The sequence below is a fragment of the Rhinoraja longicauda genome, chromosome 9 (genome assembly GCF_053455715.1).
Source record: "Rhinoraja longicauda isolate Sanriku21f chromosome 9, sRhiLon1.1, whole genome shotgun sequence".
In the NCBI taxonomy this organism is placed as follows: domain Eukaryota; kingdom Metazoa; phylum Chordata; class Chondrichthyes; order Rajiformes; family Arhynchobatidae; genus Rhinoraja; species Rhinoraja longicauda.
Window position 1 is genome coordinate 53,731,782 of NC_135961.1, and position 25,091 is coordinate 53,756,872.

The 25,091-nt window shown below is 46.4% G+C and overlaps 1 protein-coding gene across 1 annotated transcript in view; it reads right to left on the bottom strand.

Annotated features, from left to right (window-relative positions):
- Positions 1-4,310: 4,310 nt before the first annotated feature.
- The window catches only part of LOC144596755 (L-gulonolactone oxidase-like), a 92,098-nt gene continuing 71,317 nt past the window's right edge, over positions 4,311-25,091 (bottom strand). The window contains exons 8-13 of the mRNA XM_078405510.1: positions 19,320-19,427; positions 13,343-13,419; positions 9,392-9,541; positions 6,336-6,500; positions 5,113-5,203; positions 4,311-4,439 (exon numbers count right to left, since the gene is read on the bottom strand). Coding sequence (XP_078261636.1) covers positions 4,311-4,439; positions 5,113-5,203; positions 6,336-6,500; positions 9,392-9,541; positions 13,343-13,419; positions 19,320-19,427 — 720 coding nt within the window. The remainder of the gene's footprint in view (positions 4,440-5,112; positions 5,204-6,335; positions 6,501-9,391; positions 9,542-13,342; positions 13,420-19,319; positions 19,428-25,091) is intronic.

Below are 25,091 nucleotides of genomic sequence, written 5' to 3' on the forward strand. Positions count from 1 at the left end.
GGTCAATTAAATATTTGTCTTTTTGTTAAATGAATGAATGAATTCCATGTTATTCTACACATGCACTTTCCTAGATTAATTAAGACTTAATTGAGTAAGGTTTATTTTCTGGATGCTGAAGAAACGTTTCCACAATCAACTCTGCTGCCCCGTACCTCTTCAGAAGAAGGGTCTTGACCCATTAACGTCACCCATTCCTTCTCTCCAAAGATGCTGCCTGTTACTCTGAATAACCCGCTGAGTTACTTCAGCTTGTTGTGTCTATCTTCTGTTTAAACCAGCATCTGCAGTTCCTTCTTACACACTAAATCTTTATCGATAGTGTACTGTATCTGCCATGTGTTCTCCACTCAGTCAACTTGTCCTCCTTGCGTGCCAATTTAATTTATATTGCGTTCTTAGATTTTCGGTGTTTTCTGGCAAGGCTGGCCTTTATTAAGAGCTGTACTTGCTCTGTGATGAAAGATGCAATGCTCCCTCAGTATCATACTGGATCATCAGCTAGATATTGTGTTCAAGTCATAGAGCATAGAAATAGCCTGTCGTGCCCACCATGTCCATGCTGACCATCCAGTACCCGTCTGCACTAAAGAAAGACACAAAGTGCTGGAGTAACTCAGCAGGTCAGGCAGCATCTCTGGGGAAAAAGAATGGGTGACATTTTGGTTCGGGACCCTTCTTCACATTGGTAAGTTGCTACAGCACTGTGTGTCTATCTGGTAAACCAGCACCTGCAGTTCCTTTCTACACACTACATCTGCACAAATCTCATTTATCAGCTTTTGATACACAGCCTTCTCTGCCTTGGTCGTTTAAGTACTCGTCTAAATACTTCGTTACATTGCTTTCACCACTCCTATATGCAATGCATTCCAGGTTCCAACCACCGTTTGGATGAAAATTAATTCTTCCTCCAATTTCCTCTAAACTTCTCTTTATCCTAAAGTTGCTAAGTCATGTTGCAGCTTTATAAAACTTTTGGTTATGTCACATTTAGAGCATTGTGTACAGTTCTGGTAGTTGGATTACAAGAAGCATGTGGAGCCTTTGGAGAGAGTTCAGCAGTGGTTTGCCAGAATGCCGTGTGGATTAAAAGGTATTAGCTATGTGGAGATGGAAAAAAACAGATTATTTTCTCTGGAACAACAGAGGCTGAGGGGTGAACTGATAGAAGAATATAAAATTGTGAGAAGTAGAGAGCCTTTTTCTCAGGGTGGCAGTACCAAATACTATAAAGCATAGCTTTAAGGTGAGGGAAAGAATGAAGGAGATTTACGAATGTGGTTTATTTACATAGAGATTGGTAGGTGCCTGGAACGCACTGCCAGGGGAAATGGTAGAAGCAGATATGATGGCAATGTTTAAGAGGATTTTGGACATGTGAACAAGCAGGGATGGAGAGAAATGGATCATGTCCAGTTTAAATTGGTATCATGGTCAGCTCAGAATGGTGGACTGAAGGGCCTGTTCTTCTGCTGTGCTGTTCCAGATTCTATGAAAGAGCAATGGCGTTGGACAGACTAGGCTGTTCGTATGGATGGCCGGTACAGGTTCAATGGGATGAGTGGCCTCCTGTGTTATAAATATCAAAGAATTCAGGAATCCTGTGGGTATGTGTGGCAAAGCAATTAGCATGTTGGGTCAGACTTGGAGAGTGCAGGCAGAGTGAGGGACATGGGTGGAGTAGATATTGGAGGGAATGAGCGAGTTCATTTCTGAACGTAATTTTTTAATTTTGGGGTGAAGTATCAGACCACCAGAGGGCTAACAGGTGGTGATGTTTTATGGAGCCGTAATAAGTCAACCTGAAATGTGAGCTCTATTTCTCTAATCACAGATAATGCCTGATCTGCTCAACATTCCCTGTTTTAAATCCATCCATGTAATATTCTCACAGGTCAAACATTAGCTGGCCATCTTAAAGAGCACGAGAGGAAACTTCCCCCTTTTAACCCCTCTGCCCTGCCCTTAAATCCATATTATGTCATAGATGTACATTGAAGGTACCGGTGCTTCCAGTAATCACACCAGAGGACACTAGATATCAGTGAGCCACAGAGGGCAGTCAACCCTCCCTAGTGCACGACGATCAGCAAGAGGAACAAGTGTCCCTGTGTGATATGTGAAGAAGCAGTGAAATAAGATGTTTCAATTATCAGCACACTGACCCATTGTCAGAGAAAGAGAGGGACAGGACTGTATTCACCCATGGGACCAAAATTCAGTTTAGTTTCGTTTAAAGATACAGTGGGGAAACAGGCTCTTCGGCCCACCAAGTCAACCCACCGGGTTAACGTATGATGAGCGTTTGACGGCAGTGGGCCTGTACTCGCTGGAGTTTAGAAGAATGAGGGGGGAACCTCATTGAAATGTACAGAATAGTGAAAGGCTTCCATAGAGTGGATGTAGAGAGGATGTTTCCACTAGTGGGAGAGTCTAGGACTAGAGGTCATATGCTCAAAATTTTAGGAAGGAGATGAGGAATTTATTTAGTCAGAGGGTGGTGAATCTGTGGAATGGAGGCCAAGTATATGGACATTTCTAAGGCAGAGATAGATTCTTGATTAGTACGGGTGTCAGGTTGTGGGAAGAAGGCAGAAGAATGGGGTTAGGAGGGCGAGATAGATCAGCCGTGATTGAATGGCAGAGTACACTAGATGGGCTGAATGGCCTAATTCTTCTCCTATTACTTATGAGTCCACGCTGCCCAGCGGTCCCTGCACACAACACTATCCTACGCACACTAGGGACAATTTACAATTTTACCGAAGCAAATAAACCTACTACGTCATTAGAGTGTGGGAGGAAACCGGAGCACCTGGAGAAAACCCACGTGGTCACAGGGAGACCGTACAACCTCCGTACAAACAAACACCCGTGGTCAGGATTGAACCCGGGTCTCTGGCGCTGTAAGGCAGCAACTCTACTGCTGCGCCACCATGTCGTGCATTGTGCAGGTTTGAAATGTTTCTAAAAATCACTTTTAAATGCCGCAATTATCCGTAGCAACTTGGAATTTAGTATGCAGAGGACTTCAAGTGACCGTTTGATGAATTGTTGGAGGTCACACTGGCATTTGCATTTTAAAAGTAGAATTATCACTTGATTAATATCCGCTGTCTCAGCACTGCTTGTTCCTTCCAGCTAATTACAGAGAGGCAAGGGGAACCTGAGCTTTACAGCACAGGCAGAGCTGAGCCAGCCCTCTTAGAAATAAATACACAGCATGGAATCAGGCCTTTCGGCACACCTGGTCCATGCTGATCATCAACCACCCATTTACACTAATCCCATTTTTAAAATTCCCTCCACATTCCCATTAACTGCCCAGCTTCCACATATCGCCTAAAAATTAGGGCCACTTTACAGCGGCTAATGAAGCACATTTTTGGGATGTGGGAGGAAACCAGCGCACACTGGGGAAACCCATGCCATCACAGGGAGAACATGCAGACCACACTGACAGCAATGGAGGTTAGAATTGGACCTGGGTGAATGGAACTTCATGACAGTTGCTCCAGCATCCGCGTTACTTTGACTCCCTTTCCACCCTCTCGAGAACAGCTGTCCTGGGAATAGGGAAGCAGATCTGAGGGAAAGAGAGTGAAGGGATTATCCAAGGACAGGAGACGGAGGCTAGATGACCCCACATACTGTCCGTTGGCAGGAGAGTTGATCACTGGAAAATAACACTTGTTGAGTAAGTTATGTACATGATCAGTACTGACAGCGGAGATGGTATCTCACAATGACTTCAGTGCCCCTGCAGAGAGTCAAAAGCTGAAAAATAATATCCTGTTGGTACTTAGCAAAAGCTTCCTCTGACCTGCTGTTTTTGTTTTGGCCAGGCCACCATTTATCACCAGTCCTAAATGCCCTTGAGAAGGTGGGTGTGCCAACGTCTTGATCTGCTGCAGTCCTTCTGGTGAAGGTGCTTCCACAGTGTTGTTGAACAACAAGCTCCAGGATTTCAATGGTTCAATGGTTTCTTTATCAGGTACAATGAAACACATTTGTTTTGCATACAGCTCAGCAAGACTGTCACCATAAATACACCAGAAGAATTGCAGGAGATTAAGGATTTAGGGGACAAATAGGAATGGGCAAATAGATGTTGTCTTAACAAACATATTCATGGAGTCATACAGCGCAGAAAACAGGCCCTTTGGTCCATCATGTCCATGCTGACCATCAAACACCTATCAATACTAATCCCAATATCCAAATCTGAAAGAATAAATCAATAAAAAACCCTCCACAAAGTCACCAATAACGTTATTTATTGATGGAGAGAGGATAATTGTACATTCTTAGAAAAAGGCCTTTTCCAGGAAGTTGTTGAGGAACATTCCCAAAGGGTCCAGCTTCTCTCGGATGGAGCAGAAATTTTGGAAAGCAGGATACATGTTTTCAAAGTCCTTGTGGACACAGCTGTTAGCCTGGATTATCAAGACAGAGCAAGGATTAGATCAAAAGCAGCCATTTCTGCACAAACCCAGAATGTCTGGCACCATCCATTGAGAAAGGTACACATTCAACTTTTCAATGACACGCAGTTTTGTAGGTTAATTGTCTTCTGTAGGGTGGAACTCTAGGTTTGGTTGGCACAATCTTGATGGGCAGAAGAGCCTGTTTACACGCTGTATCTCTAAAATGTTCAGATGGATGGGTTTTCATCACCAGAGGTTAAGGCTGCAGGAAGAATTGAATAAATGGCCTGTATTTTCACGTTGAGCGAACTGACAAGTTTAGTCTAGAGATAGAGTGGAAACTGGCCCTTCAGCCCATCGAGTCCTGGTCGACCAGTGATCTCCATACACTAGCCCTATCCGAAGCCAACTCGGGTAAACCTGTACATCATCGGAGTGTGGGAGGAAACCGGAGCACCTGGAGAAAGCTCACGCGGTCACGGGGAGAATGTACAAACTCCATACAGACAGCACCCGTAGTTAGGATCAAACCCGGGTCTCTGGCGCCCTAAGGCAGCAACTCTACCGCTGCCCCACTGTGTTCTTTTAGGATCGAGATCTTGTAATGAAGGCTCTCGCCAAGTTCCTCTCTCCTAGTAGTCAGTTGTGTTTTCCATGAGAAAGCTTAAGCACTGTCACTCACCTTGGCCCAGTGTGGTCTTCCCCCATTCCTCCTCATGATCTCCTCGTACTTTTCCCAATACCTCTTGTGGGGCACCTCCTTACCATAGGGTCTGGGGGAGATACAGGGAACACACCAATTAATGGGGAGACACTCAGAGGCAGGGGAGCAGCATATTTACCCCAAACTCTGGGACAACAGACGACTTTGACATGTGTTGGCCCTGCTCCATTCTAGAACCATTAACAGACTGTAAATCAATCACAATAACACACTCATGAGGTGTGCAGGAGTTGACAGTGCCTGACACACATGGGATGTACAAAGGCTGACCCAACCCCAAACACAGGGGTACAGAGGTCAGCATTTGGGACACACACAAGCAGTGTACAGTGTCTGTCTGACACAGGGACAAAGATAAGGTGCGTACAATGGCTGCTTTTAGTTTTAATTTTTAGTTTTAGAGATACAGTGTGGAAACAGGCCCTTCGGCCACCAAGCAGTGCCAACCAACAATTCCCATACACTCGTACTATCCTACAAATAGGGACAGTTTACAATTACCGAAGCCAAATCAATCTACAAACCTGTACGTCTTTGGAGTGCGGGAGGAAACCAGAGCACCCAGGAAAAACCCAAACAGTCACAGGGAGAACGTACAAACTCCATACAGACAGCACCCGTCTGCAAGGCAGCAACTCTACTGCTGCGCCACCATCTACTGGGCTGATACTGGAACACACGTACACACACACACACACACACACTGAGCGCACAGCGTCCAACACTGGGGCATGCACACAAGGTGTACAGTATCTGACACAGGGACACATAAAAGGGGTGTACATCAGGTGATACTGGGGCACCTACACAGACAGATACATGCACCATGCATGTGGTGTACAGGGAAGATAGGCACAAAATGTTGGAGTAATTCAGCAGGTCAGGCAGCATCTCTGGAGAAAAGGAATAGGTGACCTTTCAAGGCAAAACCCTTCAGTCTCAGAAGAACCCTTTCTTCAGAAGAAGGTGTCTCGACCTGAAATGTCACCTATTTCTTTTTCTCCAGAGATGCTGCCTGACCCGTTGAGGTGCTCCATCATTTTGTGTCTAACTTCAGTGTAAACCAGCATCAGCAGTTCCTTCCTGCACCATGGTGAACAGGGTCAGTCGTGGGACGTACTGTCCTAGACCAGGTCTGCTGTCCGTGAAGCTGATTCCTTTCGGCTTGCCTGTCCCGTTACCTGTACATGATGATGTTAATGAAGCAGCTGTCTTGCTTGTAGCAGGGGCTGAGCGGAATCTCATCAGCACGAACAAACCGCACCTCGATCGGGAAATGGACCCGCACATCGGCATTCCTGTCCAGCCATTCCTTCAGCTGAGACAGCGCGGCGCCTGTCTTGTTGCTGCACCAAGCAAACACAGTGTTGAATAGAAACCTCCCCCATTCATCATCTTACCCAGGCTCGGTATCTGAGAAGACACCAATGCAATATTCCTGGGAATACCATGTCCTAGTTTCCTAAAATCAAGCCCAGATGACATTGAACCAGTAGGCAGTCTTATGCAGGGGGATGTAAAGGTATAGTGTGTAATTAGGGAGCTTGTGAGCGGGAGAGAGGTTAAGCAAAACTCTATATCTGTCACGGTGAAAGCAAAGGGTGGCACAGCTGGATTGCACTGGTGCACACCTTCAGTAATCCCAGGTTTGATCCTGAGCTCTGGTGCTGCCTGTGTGGAGTTTGTATGTTCCCTCTGTGAATGTGGGTTTCACCTGGTTATTGCGGTTTCCTCCCACATCCCAAAGACACACAGAAATGGTGGATTAATTAGTCTATGTAAAGACCAGGCCCTGTGTTCATGGCAATGAGGGGACAATTAAAAAAATTATCAGTGTAAACGGGTGTCTGACAATGGGCGTGTAGCCGGGTCAGAATGTCTTTCTCTATTCTACGCTCAGGAGGGTTCTTTGAGGGCCAATACAGGAGATATAGTAGATATAATATATTTGTATTTTCCAAAATGTATTTGGCGAGTATCTATGACAATCTCACAGTGTAAGGGTTTATATGGGGATATGGATAAAATGTTAACAGAAGTAAAAGATAGGAAAGTAGAAATAAATGCACCATTTTCAAATCGGTAAGCTACAGATAGTGATAATAGACAATAGACAATAGGTGCAGGAGTAGGCCATTCGGCCCTTCGAGCCAGCACCGCCATTCAATGTGATCATGGCTGATCATTCTCAATCAGTACCCCGTTCCTGCTTTCTCCCCATACCCCCTGACTCCGCTATCCTTAAGAGCTCTATCTAGCTCTCTCTTGAATGTATTCAGAGAATTGGCCTCCACTGCCTTCTGAGGCAGAGAATTCCACAGATTCACAACTCTCTGACTAAAAAAGTTTTTCCTCATCTCTGTTCTAAATGGCCTACCCCTTATTCTTAAACTGTGGCCCCTGGTTCTGGACTCCCCCAACATTGGGAACATGTTTCCTGCCTCTAACATGTCCAACCCCTTAATAATCTTATACGTTTCGATAAGATCCCCATTGCGGTGATATACCGTGTAGGAAAATAACTGTGGATGCTGGTTCAAATTGAAGGTAGACACAAAATGTTGGAGTAACTCAGTGCGTCAGGCAGCATCTCGGCAGAGAAGGAATGGGTGACGTTTCGGGTCGAGACCCTTCTTCAGTCTGAAGAAGGTTCTGGACCCGAAACGTCACCCATTCCTTCTCTCCTGAGATGTTGCCTGACCCGCTGAGTTACTCCAGCATTTTGTGTCTACATTCGATAGTGATATACATGTCAGTGCAACTATGAGAGTCTGTATTAATGACCTGGATGACGAGTCAGTGGAAATAATTATAGTTTGCTGGTGATATAAGAATAAGAGACAATGAATGGTGAGGAGATCACAGCAACCTTGCATTGGGTCATAGGCAGTGTGAAGGAAAAATAGTTGACAGGTGGAATGTATTAGGGGCAGAATTGAAGTTGTAATGTGTAGGAAGAAAGCAAAGTCAGAATGTTAATTAAATAGTGTGAGAACATTGGTGTTCAGAGATTCTGGAACATTGTTCTGAGAGTATTTTAAGATATTTTGGCTCAGTATGCAGGAGGGAGGATGGATCGATGTATCAAGGTGGCTTTGATGAGACCAAACTTGGAGTTAAGTTTGGGCCTTTGATAAGATCATATTGGAAGCACAGTGTTAGCCACCACATCTTATTAAGAGCAGACTGGCCTTCAGTTAGTGCAGTGTAGGTTCATGAGGGTAAGCCATTGACTGGGGCGGAGGGTTGGGGTGAAAAAAGGGAAGAAGACGTTAAAAGGGTAGTGAGATTGGCCTGTTCTCAATGTTCAGAAGAATGAGAGGGGATCTCCTTGAGGCATCAGTAGGGTAGATGTGAGAGGCTGTTCCCTGAGACTGGAGAGCGTGGAGCAGGAGATCCAATCAATCTGAAGAAGGGTCCTGACCCAAAACATCACCTATCCATGTTCTCCATAGATGCTGCCTGACCCACTGAGATATTCCAACACTTCACATAGTTCCGAGTGTAGAACAAGAATCATCTGAGGGAGTGGGTGTTTAACTGGATCCCTGAAGTTCTCCTACACAATGCCATATGGATGTTCAATGGTTGAGTAGACACATGGTTACAGCACATGGAACAGTACAGCACAGGAACATGCCCTACAGCCCACAATGCTGAATATGATGCCAGCTAATCTCCTCTATCTGCACATGATCCATATCCTTCCATTTGATGCATATCCATGTGTCTATCTAAAAGCATCTTAAACACCACTATCATATCTGCTTCCACCATGGCATGTTCCAGGCACCCACCACGCTTTGTAGGAAAATAGACAGCGTCGAGGTTCAGCTGTTGAATGGCAGAACTGCCTTAGGGGTGGTGTAGCCAACTCATGCTCCTCTTATCTTCTCATCAGGCTTCAGGCAGTAACCATGTGGGGCCCAAACTGTGGGTGGAAACCCTCCAAATACAAATACCACCGGAGGCAGAGAGCAGACTGGATGAGACGGGGAGACTGAGGGAAGAGAGATGGTAAGGGGAATGAGAGATTCATGAGGGAGAGTTGCATGGTCTGAGAGATGCGTTACGTGAGGGGTAAGAAGTCAGAGTGGAAAGGAAGGGTGAAAAGAAGTGGCTTAATGGAGAGAGGTTGAGAGGATGGAGGAACAATGGGTCTGGACGAGGCTTAGATGTTCCAACACCCCTCTCCCCGCCCTCCCCACCGGTCGCACAGAGGGGAGAGGCTGCTTACATGGGGATGGCCCAGTCTGACACGTGTTGCTTGAAGAGGCACTCAAAGTTGAAAGCTTTGTCGCTCCGTTTCACCTGCGTGACCTTTGCCGAATAAACAAGCCAGTAGAAAAAGCGAGTGACCCAGGGCACCAGGCGGGGGAAGAGGGTGCTGCACAAAACAAAAGCCAGTGGTCAGGGTTAGACTTAATTGAGCCGGGGTCAAGGGTCAAGGTGCGAGGGTCAAAGCTCAAGAGGCAACAGATAAATGTTAGCGTTACCTTCCAGACCATCACCTTAGCATCTAGAATGTGATCACATTCAGTTGGCACGCCACCTTGTTCGCACGCCCAGTGCAAACACTCTCAACTCCACTGTGGCTAGGGATTACCATCAGCAGGGAAAAAATGCTTTAACAACACTCGCACAGAACTGTTCAAAAAAGTTAACAGCCCCATCCTGTCGTGGGAATTCCTGACAAAGCTGAGGGAAGCTTCAGGCAGACACTGAACACCTCAAATATCTCGGATCATGGACGTCAAAGAGAAACAGCATCTAACAGCACAAACATACTGTCTAGTTTAGTTTAGAGATAAACAGCTAGTGTATGGTGGGTCGCTGGTCAGGGCGGACTTTTCCCGTGATGTATCTCTAAAGTTCACTAATCTACACTAAGAAGGATGTAGGTTGTGTGCATGGTCTCATACTATGATACTCCAGCAGAGGGCAGTGCTCAGCCAATATCAAATCAGCAGATTTGCTTGGTAATGGATGAGAGGTGCCTCTTGTTTTAGCGACTCCTCCCCTGCCTACCTTCCCAACCCTCAGCTCCTCCGAGGCAACTCGATGAGCTCTAAACCTGCCCTCATAACTCTGACCTAGGTTTAACCCTGATAAACATTAAAAACATCAGACACAGCTCTTCCCTACCATTGAACGCGTCTACATGAGGTTCTGCCTCAAGAAAGTGGCATCCGTCATCAACAATCCCCACCATCTCAGACTATGCTGCTAAAATGGGGCAGGAGGTACAGAAACCCGAAGTCCCTCGCCAACAGATTCAGGAACAGCTACTTTCCTACAACGTGCTGGAGTAACTCAGCAGGCCAGTCAGCATCTCTGGAGAACATGGATAAGTCAAATTTCGGGTTGAGACCCTTCCTCAGACCTCATGTTCACATATCCATGTACTCCAGAGATGAAGCCTGACTTACTGAGTTACTCCAACACTTTGTGTCCTTTTGTGTATTAACCAGCATCTGTATTTCCTTGTTTCTAGGTTCTCCTACCGACCCGCACAACCCTAATCTTCAGTAACAGAACACTAAGTACCACTTCTTGCAATAATATGGACTCATTTATTCTGATTGTGTTTTGCACTAATGTCTTGTTTTTCTTTCGTAGTCTTTTCTTTTTACTGCCTTGCAGAATTGTATGTCTAATTTGTATATAATGGATGTATAATTTATGAATTTATTTGCTATGAGTGTATATGCCTCTGATGCTGCAAGCGAGATTTTCATTGTAGTTGTACCTCACCTAGTTGTGCATTTGACAATAAAGAAGATAGACACAAAATGCTGGAGTAACAGCAGGTTAGGCAGCATCTCTGGATAAAAGGAATAGGTGACGATTCGGGTCAAGGGACGAAGGGTATCGACCCGAAACATCACCTATTCCTTTTCTCCAGAGATTCCAACTGACCTGCTGTTACTCAATAGACAATACACAATAGACAATAGGTGCAGGAGTAGGCCATTCGGCCCTTCGAGCCAGCACCGCCATTCAATGTGATCATGGCTGATCATTCTCAATCAGTACCCCGTTCCTGCCTTCTCCCCATACCCCCTGACTCCGCTATCCTTAAGAGCTCTATCCAGCTCTCTCTTGAATGCATTCAGAGAATTGGCCTCCACTGCCTTCTGAGGCAGAGAATTCCACAGATTCACAACTCTCTGACTGAAAAAGTTTTTCCTCATCTCAGTTCTAAATGGCCTACCCCTTATTCTTAAACTGTGGCCCTTGTTCTGGACTCCCCCAACATTGGGAACATGTTTCCTGCCTCTAACGTGTCCAACCCTTAATAATCTTATACGTTTCGATAAGATCTCCTCCCATCCTTCTAAATACTCCAGCATTGTGTGACTATCTTTAGTGTAACTCAGTTTGTTCCCACACGTATGACAATAAACTGGAATTGAAACCTGCCTTTGTACCACACCACCCAGTGTCCACACTACCCACGAGACAGTTATCTGGAAAATGCTTGAGGTTGGTTCATGTGCGGAGATTTTGGAGAACACATTGAATTTAGTTTAGTTTAGAGATACAGCGCGGAAACAGGCCCTTCGGCCCACCGAGTCCGCACCGACCAACGATCCCCACACATTAACACTACCCTACAATTGTACATTTATAACCAAGCCAATTAACCTACAGTACGTATTTGGAGGGTGGGAGGAAACCTAAGATCTCAGAGGAAACCCACGCAGGTCATGAAGAGAACGTACAAAAACTCGGTACAGACAGACCCGTAGTCAGGATCGAACCCGGGTCTCTGGCGCTGTCAGGCAGCAACTCGACTGCGGCGCCACCATGCCGCCCATTGATTAAAACTTGAGATGTTTGTGGTCATCTTAAATGTGGACTGAGGAGTCGGGTTTGAAGCTGGCACTTCTGGAGCATTACGTCCGGGCTGCTGAGGTTGCGGAACGGTTGGCGGAGAGGTTAACACCAGGAAAAATCGGGAGGATGGAACTGGAGGAACGCAGGGCTTTCCAGGGTTGGGGAAGGTTACAGAGCAGGAGGCGAAAGGGCAGCACGGTGGCGCAGCGGTAGAGTTACTGCCTCACAGTACCACCGTGAGACGTATAGGTTTGTAGGCTAATTGACTTGGTATAATTGAAAATCGGCCCTAGTGTTTGTTGGACAGTGTTCGTGTGCGGGGATCGCTGGTTGGTGCGGACTCTGGGTTGAAGGTTGACTCTGGGTTTCCACGCTGTAACTCTGAAATGAAAAAACTAAACTAAACTAGGGAGGATTTTGAAGACGAGGACGAGGAATTTAAAGGTAAGATGTTGTTGAATCCAGAGATGTTGGTGGGTGCTGGGGACAGATTTGAGGAGGTTTTGTGTAAGGACACGGGCAACCGTCATTTTCATTGATGGGCCGTTACCAAGGTTGGCACTAACTGTTCCTTGAACTGCCACTGTTTCAGAGGGCAGTTTAACACCAGCCATGTAGGTCGGCACAGGGGCGCAGCAGTAGAGTTGCTGCCTCGCTGCACCAGAGACCCGAGTTTGATCCTGACTACGGGTGCTGTCTGTGAGGAGTTTGTACGTTTTCCCCGTGACCACCTGGGGCTTCTCCGGGTTCCCTGTTTTCCTCCCGCATTCCAAAGATGCGCAAGTTTGTGGGTTAATCGGCTTCGTTAAATTGCCCCTTGTGTGCAGGATGCGAACCTGGGATAACATAGAATTATTGTAGGGTGATCGATAGTCGCCATGGACTTGGTGGGCCAAAGGTGCTGTTACTACGCTGCATCTTTAAAACTAAAACCGAACAGAACATGTTTGTGATCAGAATTCACACACAGGCTAGACTGAGGAAGGTGATAGATTTCCTTCCCTGAAAGACACAAATGGAGTTTCGATGAAACTATTTTCCTTCCCAAATTGTTCAATGAATTCCAGATCCCTGGGTCTCTGTGGTGGGATTTGAACTCCTGTTCCTGGGGCATTAGCCTTTGGGAATTGGTGGGAGAGAGGGGATAGATAGAGGGAGTGTTGTCAGGGGGTGTGTTGCAATGGCTATATCTTGGTGTGTGATCTTCAACTTGCACGCCAATGGGCTTGGGGCTCACGGGTTGGGATCGGAAACCTGAGGCGTTACCCAGAGAGTTTGGCGATTTAAGGGACAGGAGTCCCTTAAACTGGTGGCCTGGGATGGTGGCCTGGGCGATTCTCCCACTCACCTGATCCACAGAAGCAGCTCCAGCAGATAGTAGCCAATGGCGTAGTCCCACAGCCAGTTGGAGGTGGTCTTGATCGGCTATGAGACAAATCACAGCGTGGATGTGAGAGAGAGAAAGAGAGAGTGCGAGAAGGAAGGGGTGGAGGGAGTGCGAGAGAGATATAGGGGGGAAAGAGGGAGAGAGAGAAGGAGAGAGAGAGAGAGAGAGAGAGAGAGAGGAATGAGGGAGAGTGAGAGAGGTGGAGTGAGAGGGCAAGAGAGAGGGAGGGGTAGTGATGGAGAGACAGGGAGAGAGAGTGAGAGAGATAGAGAGAGGGGGAGAGAGAGAGAGAGGGGGAGAGAGGGAGGGGGGGTGGTAGTGAGGGAGAGAGGGTGAGTGAGAGAAAGAGAGAGAGAGAGAGAGAGAGAGAGAGAATGAGAGAGAGAGGGAGGGAGTGAGGGAGGGAGAGGGGTGGGGTGGGAATGATAGGTGGAGAGAGAGGGAAAGAGAGGGAGATGTGTGAGAGAGAGAGAGAGCGAGAGATAAAGGGGGAGTGAGAGAGGAAAGAGAGGGAGAGAGATAGGGGGTGTGAGAGGTGGAGATGGGGCAGTAGACCCACACCTCAGGAAGGTAAGTCAGGGGCCTTCCCTGTTATCCCTCGTGCACAGAATGCCCGGGGCTCTTGCACTAATGTGCACAGCATTGAATTCTTGTGGACCCCTTCCCCATCTTGAAGCTATTATTGATAATCATACAGCACGGCAACAGACCCTTCGGCCCAACTCATCCATGTCGATGAAGATTGTTTGTCCAAGCTCGTCCCATTTGCTCATGTTCAACCCCTATCCCTATAAACCTTCCCCATCCATGTACCTGTCTAGATGACTTTTGGGTAAACTCAGATTATTTTCTCTGGATCAACAGAAGTTAAGAGGAGACCTGTTAGAAGTGTATAAAACTATTCGAGGCAATGATAGCGTGCACTGTCAGAATCTTTTTCCCGGGGTGGAAATGGCGTAGGTATATTATGAAAGGAGGAAAATTTAAAGGAGATGTGTGGAGACCTTTTTTTTTTACACAGAGTTGTTTCCTGAAGCACACTGCCAGAGGTGTTGGTGGAAGCAGATAAGATTGGGGCATAAAAGAGGCTTTTAGATGGGCACATAGATATGCAGGGAGTGGAGGGATATGGATCACGTGCATGTAGAGGAAATTAATTTAGCGGCATCATGTTCGGCGCAGGTATGGTGGGCCAAAGGGCCTATTCCTGTTCTACTTTCTGTATTGTTAATGTTGTAATTGTACCCACCTATGCCACTGCCTCTGGCAGCTGGTTCCACGTACCCATCACCCTCCGTGTGAAAATGTTGCCACTCAGATCTTCTTTAATTCTCTCCCCTCTCATCTTAAATCTATGCCCTCTAGTTATAGAATCCTCTACCCTGAGAAGTGACTGTGATCATCCACCTTATCTATGCCCCTCATAATCTTACTAAACCGTGACTCGGTCACCCCTCAGTCGCAGTTCAGTCAGTTCAGTTTAGTTTATTGTCACATGTACCGAGGCACAGTGAAAAGCCTCCTACACTGCAGGGAAATCAGGCCCAGCCTATCCAGCCACTCCTTATAACTAAAGCCCTCCTGTCCTGGTAACATCCATGTGAATCCCTTTGATGTTCCGTCCCCTGCCTCCCACTACCAACATTATGCCTCTAGTCCTGAGCAAGTCGTGTCAGAGGGCACAAGCTCCTGTTCAGTAGAAAAGCCCCATTCATTCACTCCCAAACTCATGCTTGTTCATTGGGAGGGTGGATTGAAGCTGGGTTAGGTCTGGGGTAGAGAGAATGGAGGGTCATTGTAGGAAGAATGTTGAGAGGTTTGTAGGTGGTGGATTTTTGCTGGGACAGTGCCTTCAGGAATCCTGGTGATGTCACATCCTGGTAAGACCAGCACTCTGAGCCTTGCCCAGTCAGAATAGAATGGCAATGAACCAAATGTATAGTTGTGAGTCTCTCTTTTTTCTCCTTGTCTCTCTCTTTCTCCTACTTTATCCTGTTACTTCACATTCTCTCTCTCACTCTCCCTCTCTCTGTTTCCCTGTCTCTTTATGCCTCACTATTTCTAGCCGTCTCCGAGTCTCCCTCTCTCTCCCTCTCTCTTCTTTAATTTTGCTGTTCCTCTCTCTCTGTCTCCCATTGTGTCCATCTTTTTTCTCCCTCTCCCCCTCTATCTCCCTTTCTCTCTCTCACTGTTCTCTGTCTCTTTTCCACTACGTGTCTCTTTTCCACTACGTATCTCTTTTCCACTACGTGTATCTCTCTCTCTCTCTCTCTCTCTCTCTCTCTCTCTCTCTCTCTCTCTCTCTCTCTCTCTCTCTCTCTCTCTCTCTCTCTCTCTCTCTCTCTCTCTCTCTCTCTCTCTCTCTCTCTCTCTCCTCAAACATCCCTCCCCATCCCTTCACTAAAAACATATTTGTAAGTCGACAATCTCTCTCTCTCCCCTCAAACATCCCTCCCCATCCCTTCACTAAAAACATATTTGTAAGTCGACAACAGGAACTTGGTCATTTTGCTGAATAATAAACATTGATGATGTTGCAACCACAGTGTTTGTGTAATGGAGCGAGGATGGAAGCGAGAGATCTCATCAGGTGGGCTGTTTCCAATTTGATTCTGGAGAATTGTGATTGATCTTGAAAAAGATAATGATTCACAAGAGCAGCAGCTGAGATGTTTCAGCACCAGTGCGTTTCAGGTCATTAGGGAGTGAGGTCGTATTACTGTCATAGTCACAGAGCCATACAGCATGGAAATAGACCATTTGGCCCAACCTGTCCATGCTAACCATGTGCCCATCTAAGCTTGTCCCATTTGCCCATGTTTGACTCATGTCCCTCCAAACCCTTCCCATCCATATACCTGTCCAAGTGTCTTTTTAAAGTTGTCATTGTATCTCCTTAACCATTTCCACTAGCAGATACCTCAATATACCGATCATTCGGTGTGAAAAAGTTCCCCCTCAGCTTCCTACTAAATCTTTCCCTTCTCACCTAAACCGATATGCTCTAGTTTTTGATTCCCATTCCCTGGAAAAAATATTGCGTACGTTCACTTTGTCTATGTCCCTGGCGATTTTATACACTCCTGTTACGTCACTCTCGGTCTACTAGTGCTCCGAGGAATAAAGTCCAAGCCTGCCCAACCTCCTCCTATAACTCAGTCTCTTGAGTCCTGGCAATATTTCTGTAAATCTTCTTTGGCCTCTTTCCTGTTTAATGATGTCTTTAAAAAACAGATTAATCAAAACTGAACCCAATGCTCCAAATGTGGCCTCACCAATGTTTTGTACAACTGGTAGAATGTCCCAACTCCTGTATTCAATAACTTGAGTGCTGAAGGCCTGCATGCCAAATATTATTTTGTACCACTTTGTCAACTTATGATGCCACTTTCAGGGAAGTATGTACTTGTACTCCTCGGTCCCTCTATTCTACAACAGTCCCAGGACCCTATCGCTCACTGTGAAAGTCCTGCCCTAGTTTGACTTCCAAAAGGCAACACATCATACTGAACTGAATTGAACACCATTTGTCATTCAGCCTACTTACCAAGCTAACCAAGCTATTGCTGTAACTTTTGACAACCTTCTTCATTGCCTACAATATCTATTTTAGTATCTTCAACAAACTTGGTGTTCCAGTCTTGTACGTTTTCACCCATTCGTCACAGATCTCCAGTCCAAAAAACAAACTTCCACCATCACACTCTGCTGTTTACAATCAGATCAATTATGTCCAGTTAGCTATCTCTTCCTGGGTCCATGCGATCTAACCTCCCAGACCAGCCTACCTCATCAAGGGTCTTGCTGAAATCCATATAGGCAATGTCCACTGCTCTGCCTTCATCAATCCTCTCGTTGAGCTCTTCAAACAACTTTCATAGATTTGTGAGACAATATTTCTTCACATAAGGCCATGCTGATTGCCTATGAAGGGGGTGCAGCATAGGTTCACCAGGTTAATTCCCAGCATGGTGGGACTGACATATGATGAAAGAATGGATCGACTGGGCTTATATTCACTGGAATTTAGAACGATGAGAGGGTATCTTACAGAAACATATAAACATTTTAAGGGATTGGGCAGGCTAGATGCAGCAAAAATGTTCCTGATGTTGGGGGAGCCCAAAAACGGGTTACAGTTTAAGAATAAGATGGTAGGCCATTTAGGACTGAGATGAGGAAAAACTTTTTCACCCAGAGAGTTATAAATCTGTGGAATTTTCTGCCACAGAAGGCAATGGAGGCCAATTCACTGGATGTATTCAAGAAAGAGTTAGATATAGCTCTTAGGGCTAATGGAATCATGGGATACGGGGAAAAAGCAGGAACAGGGTACTAAATCTGGATGATGAGCCATGATCATATTGAATGGTGGTGCTGGCTCGAAGGGCCGAATGGCCTACCCCTGCACCTACGTTCTATGTTTGATTATCCCAAAAAAGTCCTTGTCTCACCAAAAGCATGTAGATCCTGTCCCTGAAGAATCCCCCCAGGATCTGACCTACCACTGATGTCGGGCTCATTGGCTTATAGTTCGTCAACTTCTCCTTGCTGTCTTTCTTAAATAAAAATACAAAATTAGCCACCCTCTGGTCTTCTGGAACTTCGCCAATGGCTGAAGATGAAGCAAATGTCTTTGCAAGGGCCTTGCAATTTTTTCCCCAAGCCTCCCACAAGTTGCAAGAATGCATTTGGCCAGGCCGTGGGATATATCCACCTTGCTTGGCTTTAAGATAGCCAACCGCTCCACTTTGCTAATTCGTAAATGATCCAAGACATCACAATTCATAAAACCATTGTATGGTTCTGGGTTATTTGCGCTGACCCAGAACCTCAACATATCTCATTAACCAGTGTTCCCTTCACCCCAACAGGAACATGCTGTCTCTGAACTATTAGCGCCTTCTCCCTAATAAGAACATGCTAACCCTGAGCTCTTCCTATCATCATATCTTTCAAAGCCTTCCAATTGCCACATGTTCCCTTACGTGCAAATAGTCTCACACTGCAAGGTCCTGCTGAATGCCACCAGAATTAGCCTTGCCTTAATGTAAATGGTTCGATTGTAATTATGAATTGTCATTCCGCTGACGCAACAAAAAGCTTTTCACTGTACCTCAGTACACGTGACAATAATCTGAGCTGTAAACTGTAGGATCTTAATGTGTGGAGCAGTCCTATCTTTGTCCATAAGTATTTAAAAACTAATAGTATTCTGGTCAGTGGACCCAAAGTGCTCCCCCACAGTCCCTTCAGTCACTTGCCCTACCTCGTTCCCCAAGAGGAACTCCAGTGTTGTGCCCTCTTCAGTGTGGCCCTCTGTACATTGATTGTAGTGACCATAGCAACATAGAAAATAGGTGCAGGAGGAGGCCATTCGGCCCTTCGAGCCAACTCCGCCATTCATTGTATAAGAATATTAAGGGGTTGGACACGTTAGAGGCAGGAAACATGTTCCCAATGTTGGGGGAGTCCAGAACAAGGGGCCACAGTTTAAGAATAAGGGGTAGGCCATTTAGAACTGAGATGAGGAAAAACTTTTTCAGTCAGAGAGTGGTGAATCTGTGGAATTCTCTGCCTCAGAAGGCAGTGGAGGCCAATTCTCTGAATGCATTCAAGAGAGAGCTAGATAGAGCTCTTAAGGATAGCAGAGTCAGGGGGTATGGGGAGAAGGCAGGAACGGGGTACTGATTGAGAATGATCAGCCATGATCACATTGAATGGCGGTGCTGGCTCGAAGGGCCGAATGGCCTCCTCCTGCACCTATTGTCTATTGTCTATTGTCTATTGTGATCATGGCTGATCGTCCACAATCAATAACCTGTGCCTGCCTTCTCCCCGTATCCCTTGATTCTACTAGCCTCTAGAGCGCTATCTAACTGTGACACAATGACCAGTGACATACAAACTCAGAGAGCAAAGGTAGGGAGCACAGCACCTTGTCCGTGTGGTTGCCGTAGAATACCGTGGTCTTCTCCGTGTGAGGAAACCAGAGGAAGCGGAAATACTCCGACTGCTTCAGGTGAATGTCCAGATCATTCAGAACCTGCAGGTGATCAAAGACAGACACAAAATGCTGGAGTAACTCAGCGGGTCAGGCGGCATCTCTGGATAAAATGAAGAGGTGATGTTTCGGGTCGAGACCCTTCTTCAGACTTGTGTTTACAGACAATTGTTCAGATCTCTGACATGTCTCTGCACCCGGAGATCATTATTTACACCACACCCATTCTAGCTGAACTAATTTACAATCTCATCGCATTTTGTACGAGTTTGCCATACACAAATTGGATGCATTCCAACATTACAGCGCTATCTAAACAGTATAACAAGACCATTCAGGCTGACTATACATTGAGATTGAAGAAAATGCAATGGAAAATCCGTGTGGAGAAATATTCTCTTTTGCCCTGGATGCCATTCACTCCAAGGCAAAGCCGCCCTCTGGACTGGCACCCCATCCACCGCACTAAACATTCTTTTCTTCCACCACCAGTACACAGTGGCTGCAATGTGTACCTTGTACAAAATGTAGTGCAGTTACTCATCCAGCCAATTCCCACCGCACCTCACCTCAGACAACGAGGATAAGGATAGCAGGTGCAGAGGAATACCAAGCACATTGATGCAAAGTTACGAAAGCCCATCAACACCTCCACTACCTTAGAAGGTCCAGGAGATTCGGTATGCCAACGAATACTCTCTTGAACTTCTACAGGTGTACAGTAGAGAGCACATTGACTGGATGCATCATGGCCTGGTTCGACAACCCGAACGCCCGGGAACAAAGAAAATTGCAAGAAATGGTGAACACTGCCCAGTCCAGCACGGGCACTGACCTTCCTACCATTGAAGGAATCTACAGGAATCGCTGCCTGAAAAAGACAGCCAGCATCATCAGAGACCCACACCACCCTGGCCACACTCTCATTTCTCTCCTGCCATCGGGAAGAAGGTTTAGGAATCTGAGTACTGTAATGTCTAGATTTACAGGGTACTATGTTTACATATCTGTTGTGCTGCTGCAAGTAAGAGTTTAATTGTTCCGTTTCGGAACATACGACAATAAAACACTTGACTTTTCTTGAAGTCCCACAGCACCCCAACTTGGAAATATATTTCCGCTCTGTTGTATCCACCGGCCAAAATGCTGTAACTCCCTCCCCATCAGCAGGAGCCCCTTCACTAGAGGTTTAGAGAAACAGCGTGGAAACAGGCCCTTCGGTCCACCGAGTCCGCGCTAACCAATGATCACTCATACGCTAGTTCAATCCTACACACCAGGGACAATTTACAGAAGCCAATTAACCTACAAACCCGCATGTCTATGGAGTGTTGGATGAAACCAGGGTACCCCGAGAAAACCCACACGGTCACAGGGAGAACTTACAAACTCCATATAGACAATGTAGTTAGGATCAAACCCGAGTCTCTGCCGCTGAAAGGCAGCAAATCTACTGCAGTGCCACTGTTAGAGGTTGATAGAGGTTTTTAAAATTTTGAGAGGGACGGACAGAGTTGACGTGGGTAGGCTTTTCCCTTTGAGAGTGGGGAAGATTCCAACAAGGGGACACAGCTTCAGAATTGAGGGACAAAGGTTTAGGGGTAACATGAGGGGGAACTTCTTTACTCAGAGGGTTGTGGCTGTATGGAATGGGCTTCCGGTGGAAGTGGTGGAGGCTGGCTCGATTTTATTATTTAAGAGTAAATTGGATAGGTATATGGATAGGAGGGGATTGGAGGGTTATGGTCTGAGTGCAGGTAGATGAGACTAGGTCAGGGAGAATGGTCGGCGTGGACTGGTAGGGCCGGACAGGCCTGTTTCCATGCTGTAGTTGTTATATGTTATGTTATATGTTATATGTTGTGCTGCCCCTTGCTACCACTGTAGAAAGAGTACAGTGGTTCACCAGCACCTTCTCATCTGATTCTTGACGGCAGTCAGCAGTGGATGGAATTCATCAATGCCTACATCTAAGGAACAAATGTTATTTTGTACTTCTACGCAATGGGTCTGAGGGTTATAGAGCCATACAGTGTGGAAACAGGCCCTTCGGCCCAACTCACCCACACCGACCAGCTTGTCTCATCCTCACTAGTCCCATCTCCCTGCGTTTGGCCCATATCCCTCTAAACCTGCCCTACCCATGTACCTGTCTAAATGTGTAGGAAGGAAATGCAGACACTGGTTTTCACCGAAGATAGACACAAAATGTTGGAGTAACTCAGCGGGTCAGGGAACATCTTTGGAGAAAAGGAATAGGTCTCAAGAAGGGACTCAACCCGAAACGTCACCTATATATTTTTTTTCTCCAGTGACGGGACCTGACCCACTGAGTTACTTCAGCAAATTGTGTCTATCAGTCTAAATGTTTCTTAAATATTGTGATAATACCAGCCTACATAAATCTAAATCTAAAATCTACCTCCTCCGGCAGCTCGTTCCACCCTTTGTGTGAAAAAGTTACCCCTCAGGTTCCTATAAAATCTTTCTCCCCTCACCTTAAACCTATGAAATGTGGTTAGCTGCTGGGTCAGGGGGTTTGAAGGGCTGAGTGGCTGGTTGCATTGTACACTGAGGATAACGGATGCAGACTTTGGAAGTTTACAGAATCCCAGAGCTAAACTCTCAGAGAAATAGAGCAGAAGCAATTCAATGAAAGAGTCAGACTGCCTGCTGCAGAATCTCACAGCTGCTGGAGCCCGAGGCAGACTGAACTCTATCAGGTTTATGTGGGTCACTGTTCTCAGGGTGCACATGACTATAATGCACAAACGAGGACAATGAAGGCAGGAGAGTGTAACTAACGAGGAGCATCTATGAGGCTGTCTCTGCCTCACACTATTTATTCATGTGTGCTTTGGGAATACAGGCACAGTGCTTATTGACAGTGACGCTCTGGAAAGACATCCTCATAGATACAGATGGGATGGCTTTACTGTGCTAATGTACATGCATTTACTATCGACACCTTATCTATACATCCGGCCACACTCAAACACAACATCTATACATCCTGTCACACTCAAACATAACCTTTTGTTCACACGCATTGGGACTTTTACGTAAGGCGTGAAAAGACACTCGGCTTCTGTTTGTGTTTAGTGTCATAGTTTCATACGGCACAGATACAGCCCTGCATCCCACAGTGTCTGCAGTGATGTTGATGCCAATCTAACTAACCTCATCTGCCTGTACGCGATCTTTATCCCTCCATTCTGTGCCTGTACACGTGCCTGTATAAATGCCTCATCTGGTTTACAAATCGACCCTACAGTCATTCTACCTCAGGAATGGAAGCATGGCAGCATCCTGGGTTGCACAGTCTTCCTATAGTATGGTGAGCGGAACTGCAGGCAATGTCCTTGGTAGTGATTTAACTGCAGTTTTATACAGCTACAACATGATTTACTGACTCTTACACCCAATGCACTGACCATTGAAGGCATGCTCGCAACACTTTAAGCAAGCCAATGTCAGCACCCTTTTACACACGGACTCCCGAAGCAGACTTTCTATTCCAAGCTTGGGAAGAGGTTCCCAGGTTAACAGAGGAAAGGATTCAATGAGACATAAGAAACTGCAGATGTTCGAATCTTTTGAACATAAGACCAACTGCTGTGGGACTCAGCGGGTCAGGCAGCATCTTTGGAGGGGAATGATTTTAGAATTTAGACTTTAGAGATGCAGCGCGGTATCAGGCCCTTCGGCCCACCAAGTCCATGCTGACCAATGATCATCCCCAACACTAGCAATATCCTACACACACTAGGGACAATTTTACAATTTTACCAAGGCAATTAACCAAAAAACCTATATGTCTTTGGAGTGTGGGAGGAAACTGGAGATCCCAGAGAAAAACCACGCAGGTCACGGGGGGAAGGTATGAATCCATACAGACAGCATCCATAGTCAGGATCGAACCTGGGTCTCTGGCGCTGTAAGGCAGCAACTCTACCGCTGCACCACTGTGCCACAGGGAATGGACAGATGTCATCCCAGATGGAGGGAGATGTCATTTCCCTCCACAGATGCTGTCTGGCCCAACACTTAATTTTGTAAAGCGTTCAAGGATGTGCTCTAAGTCTCCTTGAAGAAACTCAACCTCTCCACAGACCCAAGGAATGACCACTCAAAGTGGGGAGGGAAGGTTCAGGATGGTATTGAGGACCTTGGGGAACAGATGTCAGGAATTCAGGGAGGCCCAGCGTAATTGGCAGAAGGACCCAGTGAAGCAGAGTGGAAGTGGGTCACCCTTGACTCCGGTGGACCATCTCAGTGCCAGCTCCTCTGGAGATGCATTACAGTAATTGTCATTCACTCCAGCCTGGTGCTGCTGGGTGATTGGGCTTGTGGTACAATTTGGGTGCTTACATTAGGAAGGGGGATTTTGGAGGGGGAGGGGATGAGTCCCACCTTCCTCCCCCCACTCCAGGCTCAGTATGATGCGTGCACACATACACACACAAACACGCATACAGACACATACACACTCACTTGCACAAGCCTACTTACATATATTTACACACACTAACACTGGCATACACACACGCACAAACAAATAAACACACACATATATACGCAAGCCTACATACGTGTATTTGCGTACACATATGCACATACACATGCGTGTGTAAGCCTACATACATGCATTTGCACAGACACTCTCTAACACGTGTGCAAACACACCCACTCACTCACATGTAAGGGATCGCACTCGATCTGTTATCCATGTTTACTTCAGTTGAAGGGATAATGGGTAGAGTGAGTGCGATAGACAGTGGGATGTTGATGGTGGGGCTGTGCTGGGCTGATCGATGCAGGGTCAGTGCACTGAGTCAGTCTGACCACAGTCATGTCTCCAGCAAGTGGCAGTAAGCAGGTCATTATTAATGTGTAACCGGCCGATGCCAGGTTTCCTGGGAGCTGCTGGAGGTCGTCCAGCAGGCAGGAGTGATGAGGATGTTGGCGAAAGGCAGCGGTGATCAGCTCGTGGTCTCACTGCAGGGATGTACCTGCCCAGATCACGCAGGAAGCGACCTGCAGGATGTGGAGCCGTCTATTAATCAGCCTGCTGACAGCTCAATATCACCATTCATCAGTGAGACTGACTCTGTCGCTGCAGGTCCTTTACAGCCTCACACCGACCCTGAAGGATGGAGCTCAGATGTTGTATGTAACTGTATGAACATTCAATTCTCTTAATTCGATAATACCCCACCAGTCCACCTTCACTTCACCCCCCTCCCCTCTCCACCCTGGTGCACTAACACTTCTTCCAACATCTCCCACCACCCCAGTCACTCCGTTTCTTTTCCCTCTGCCTTATGCTCAACTCTCAGTTCTATAACTTCTTCCATCTCCCTGTTATCCCCCCTCTTTCCCCATCCCACCATTCCCTTCCACTCCTATCCTTGCCTCCGGCTTTACATTTCACTCCTCTTCTTTCCCCTCCTTTCCTTTCCTTGAATCAAAGGCCAAATGGAGGCACAAGAGACTGGAGATGTTGGAACCTTGAGTAAAAGCAAACTGTTGGAAGAACTCATGGAGTCAAGGAACTGCAGAGTTTCACTTACCAAAAAAGACACAAAGTGCTGGAGTAACTTAGCGGATCATGCAGCATCTCTGGAGAACATGGATTGGCGACATTTTAGGTCGGAACCCTTCTTCAGGCTGCTCAATCCCAACCTGAAATGCCGCCTATCCATG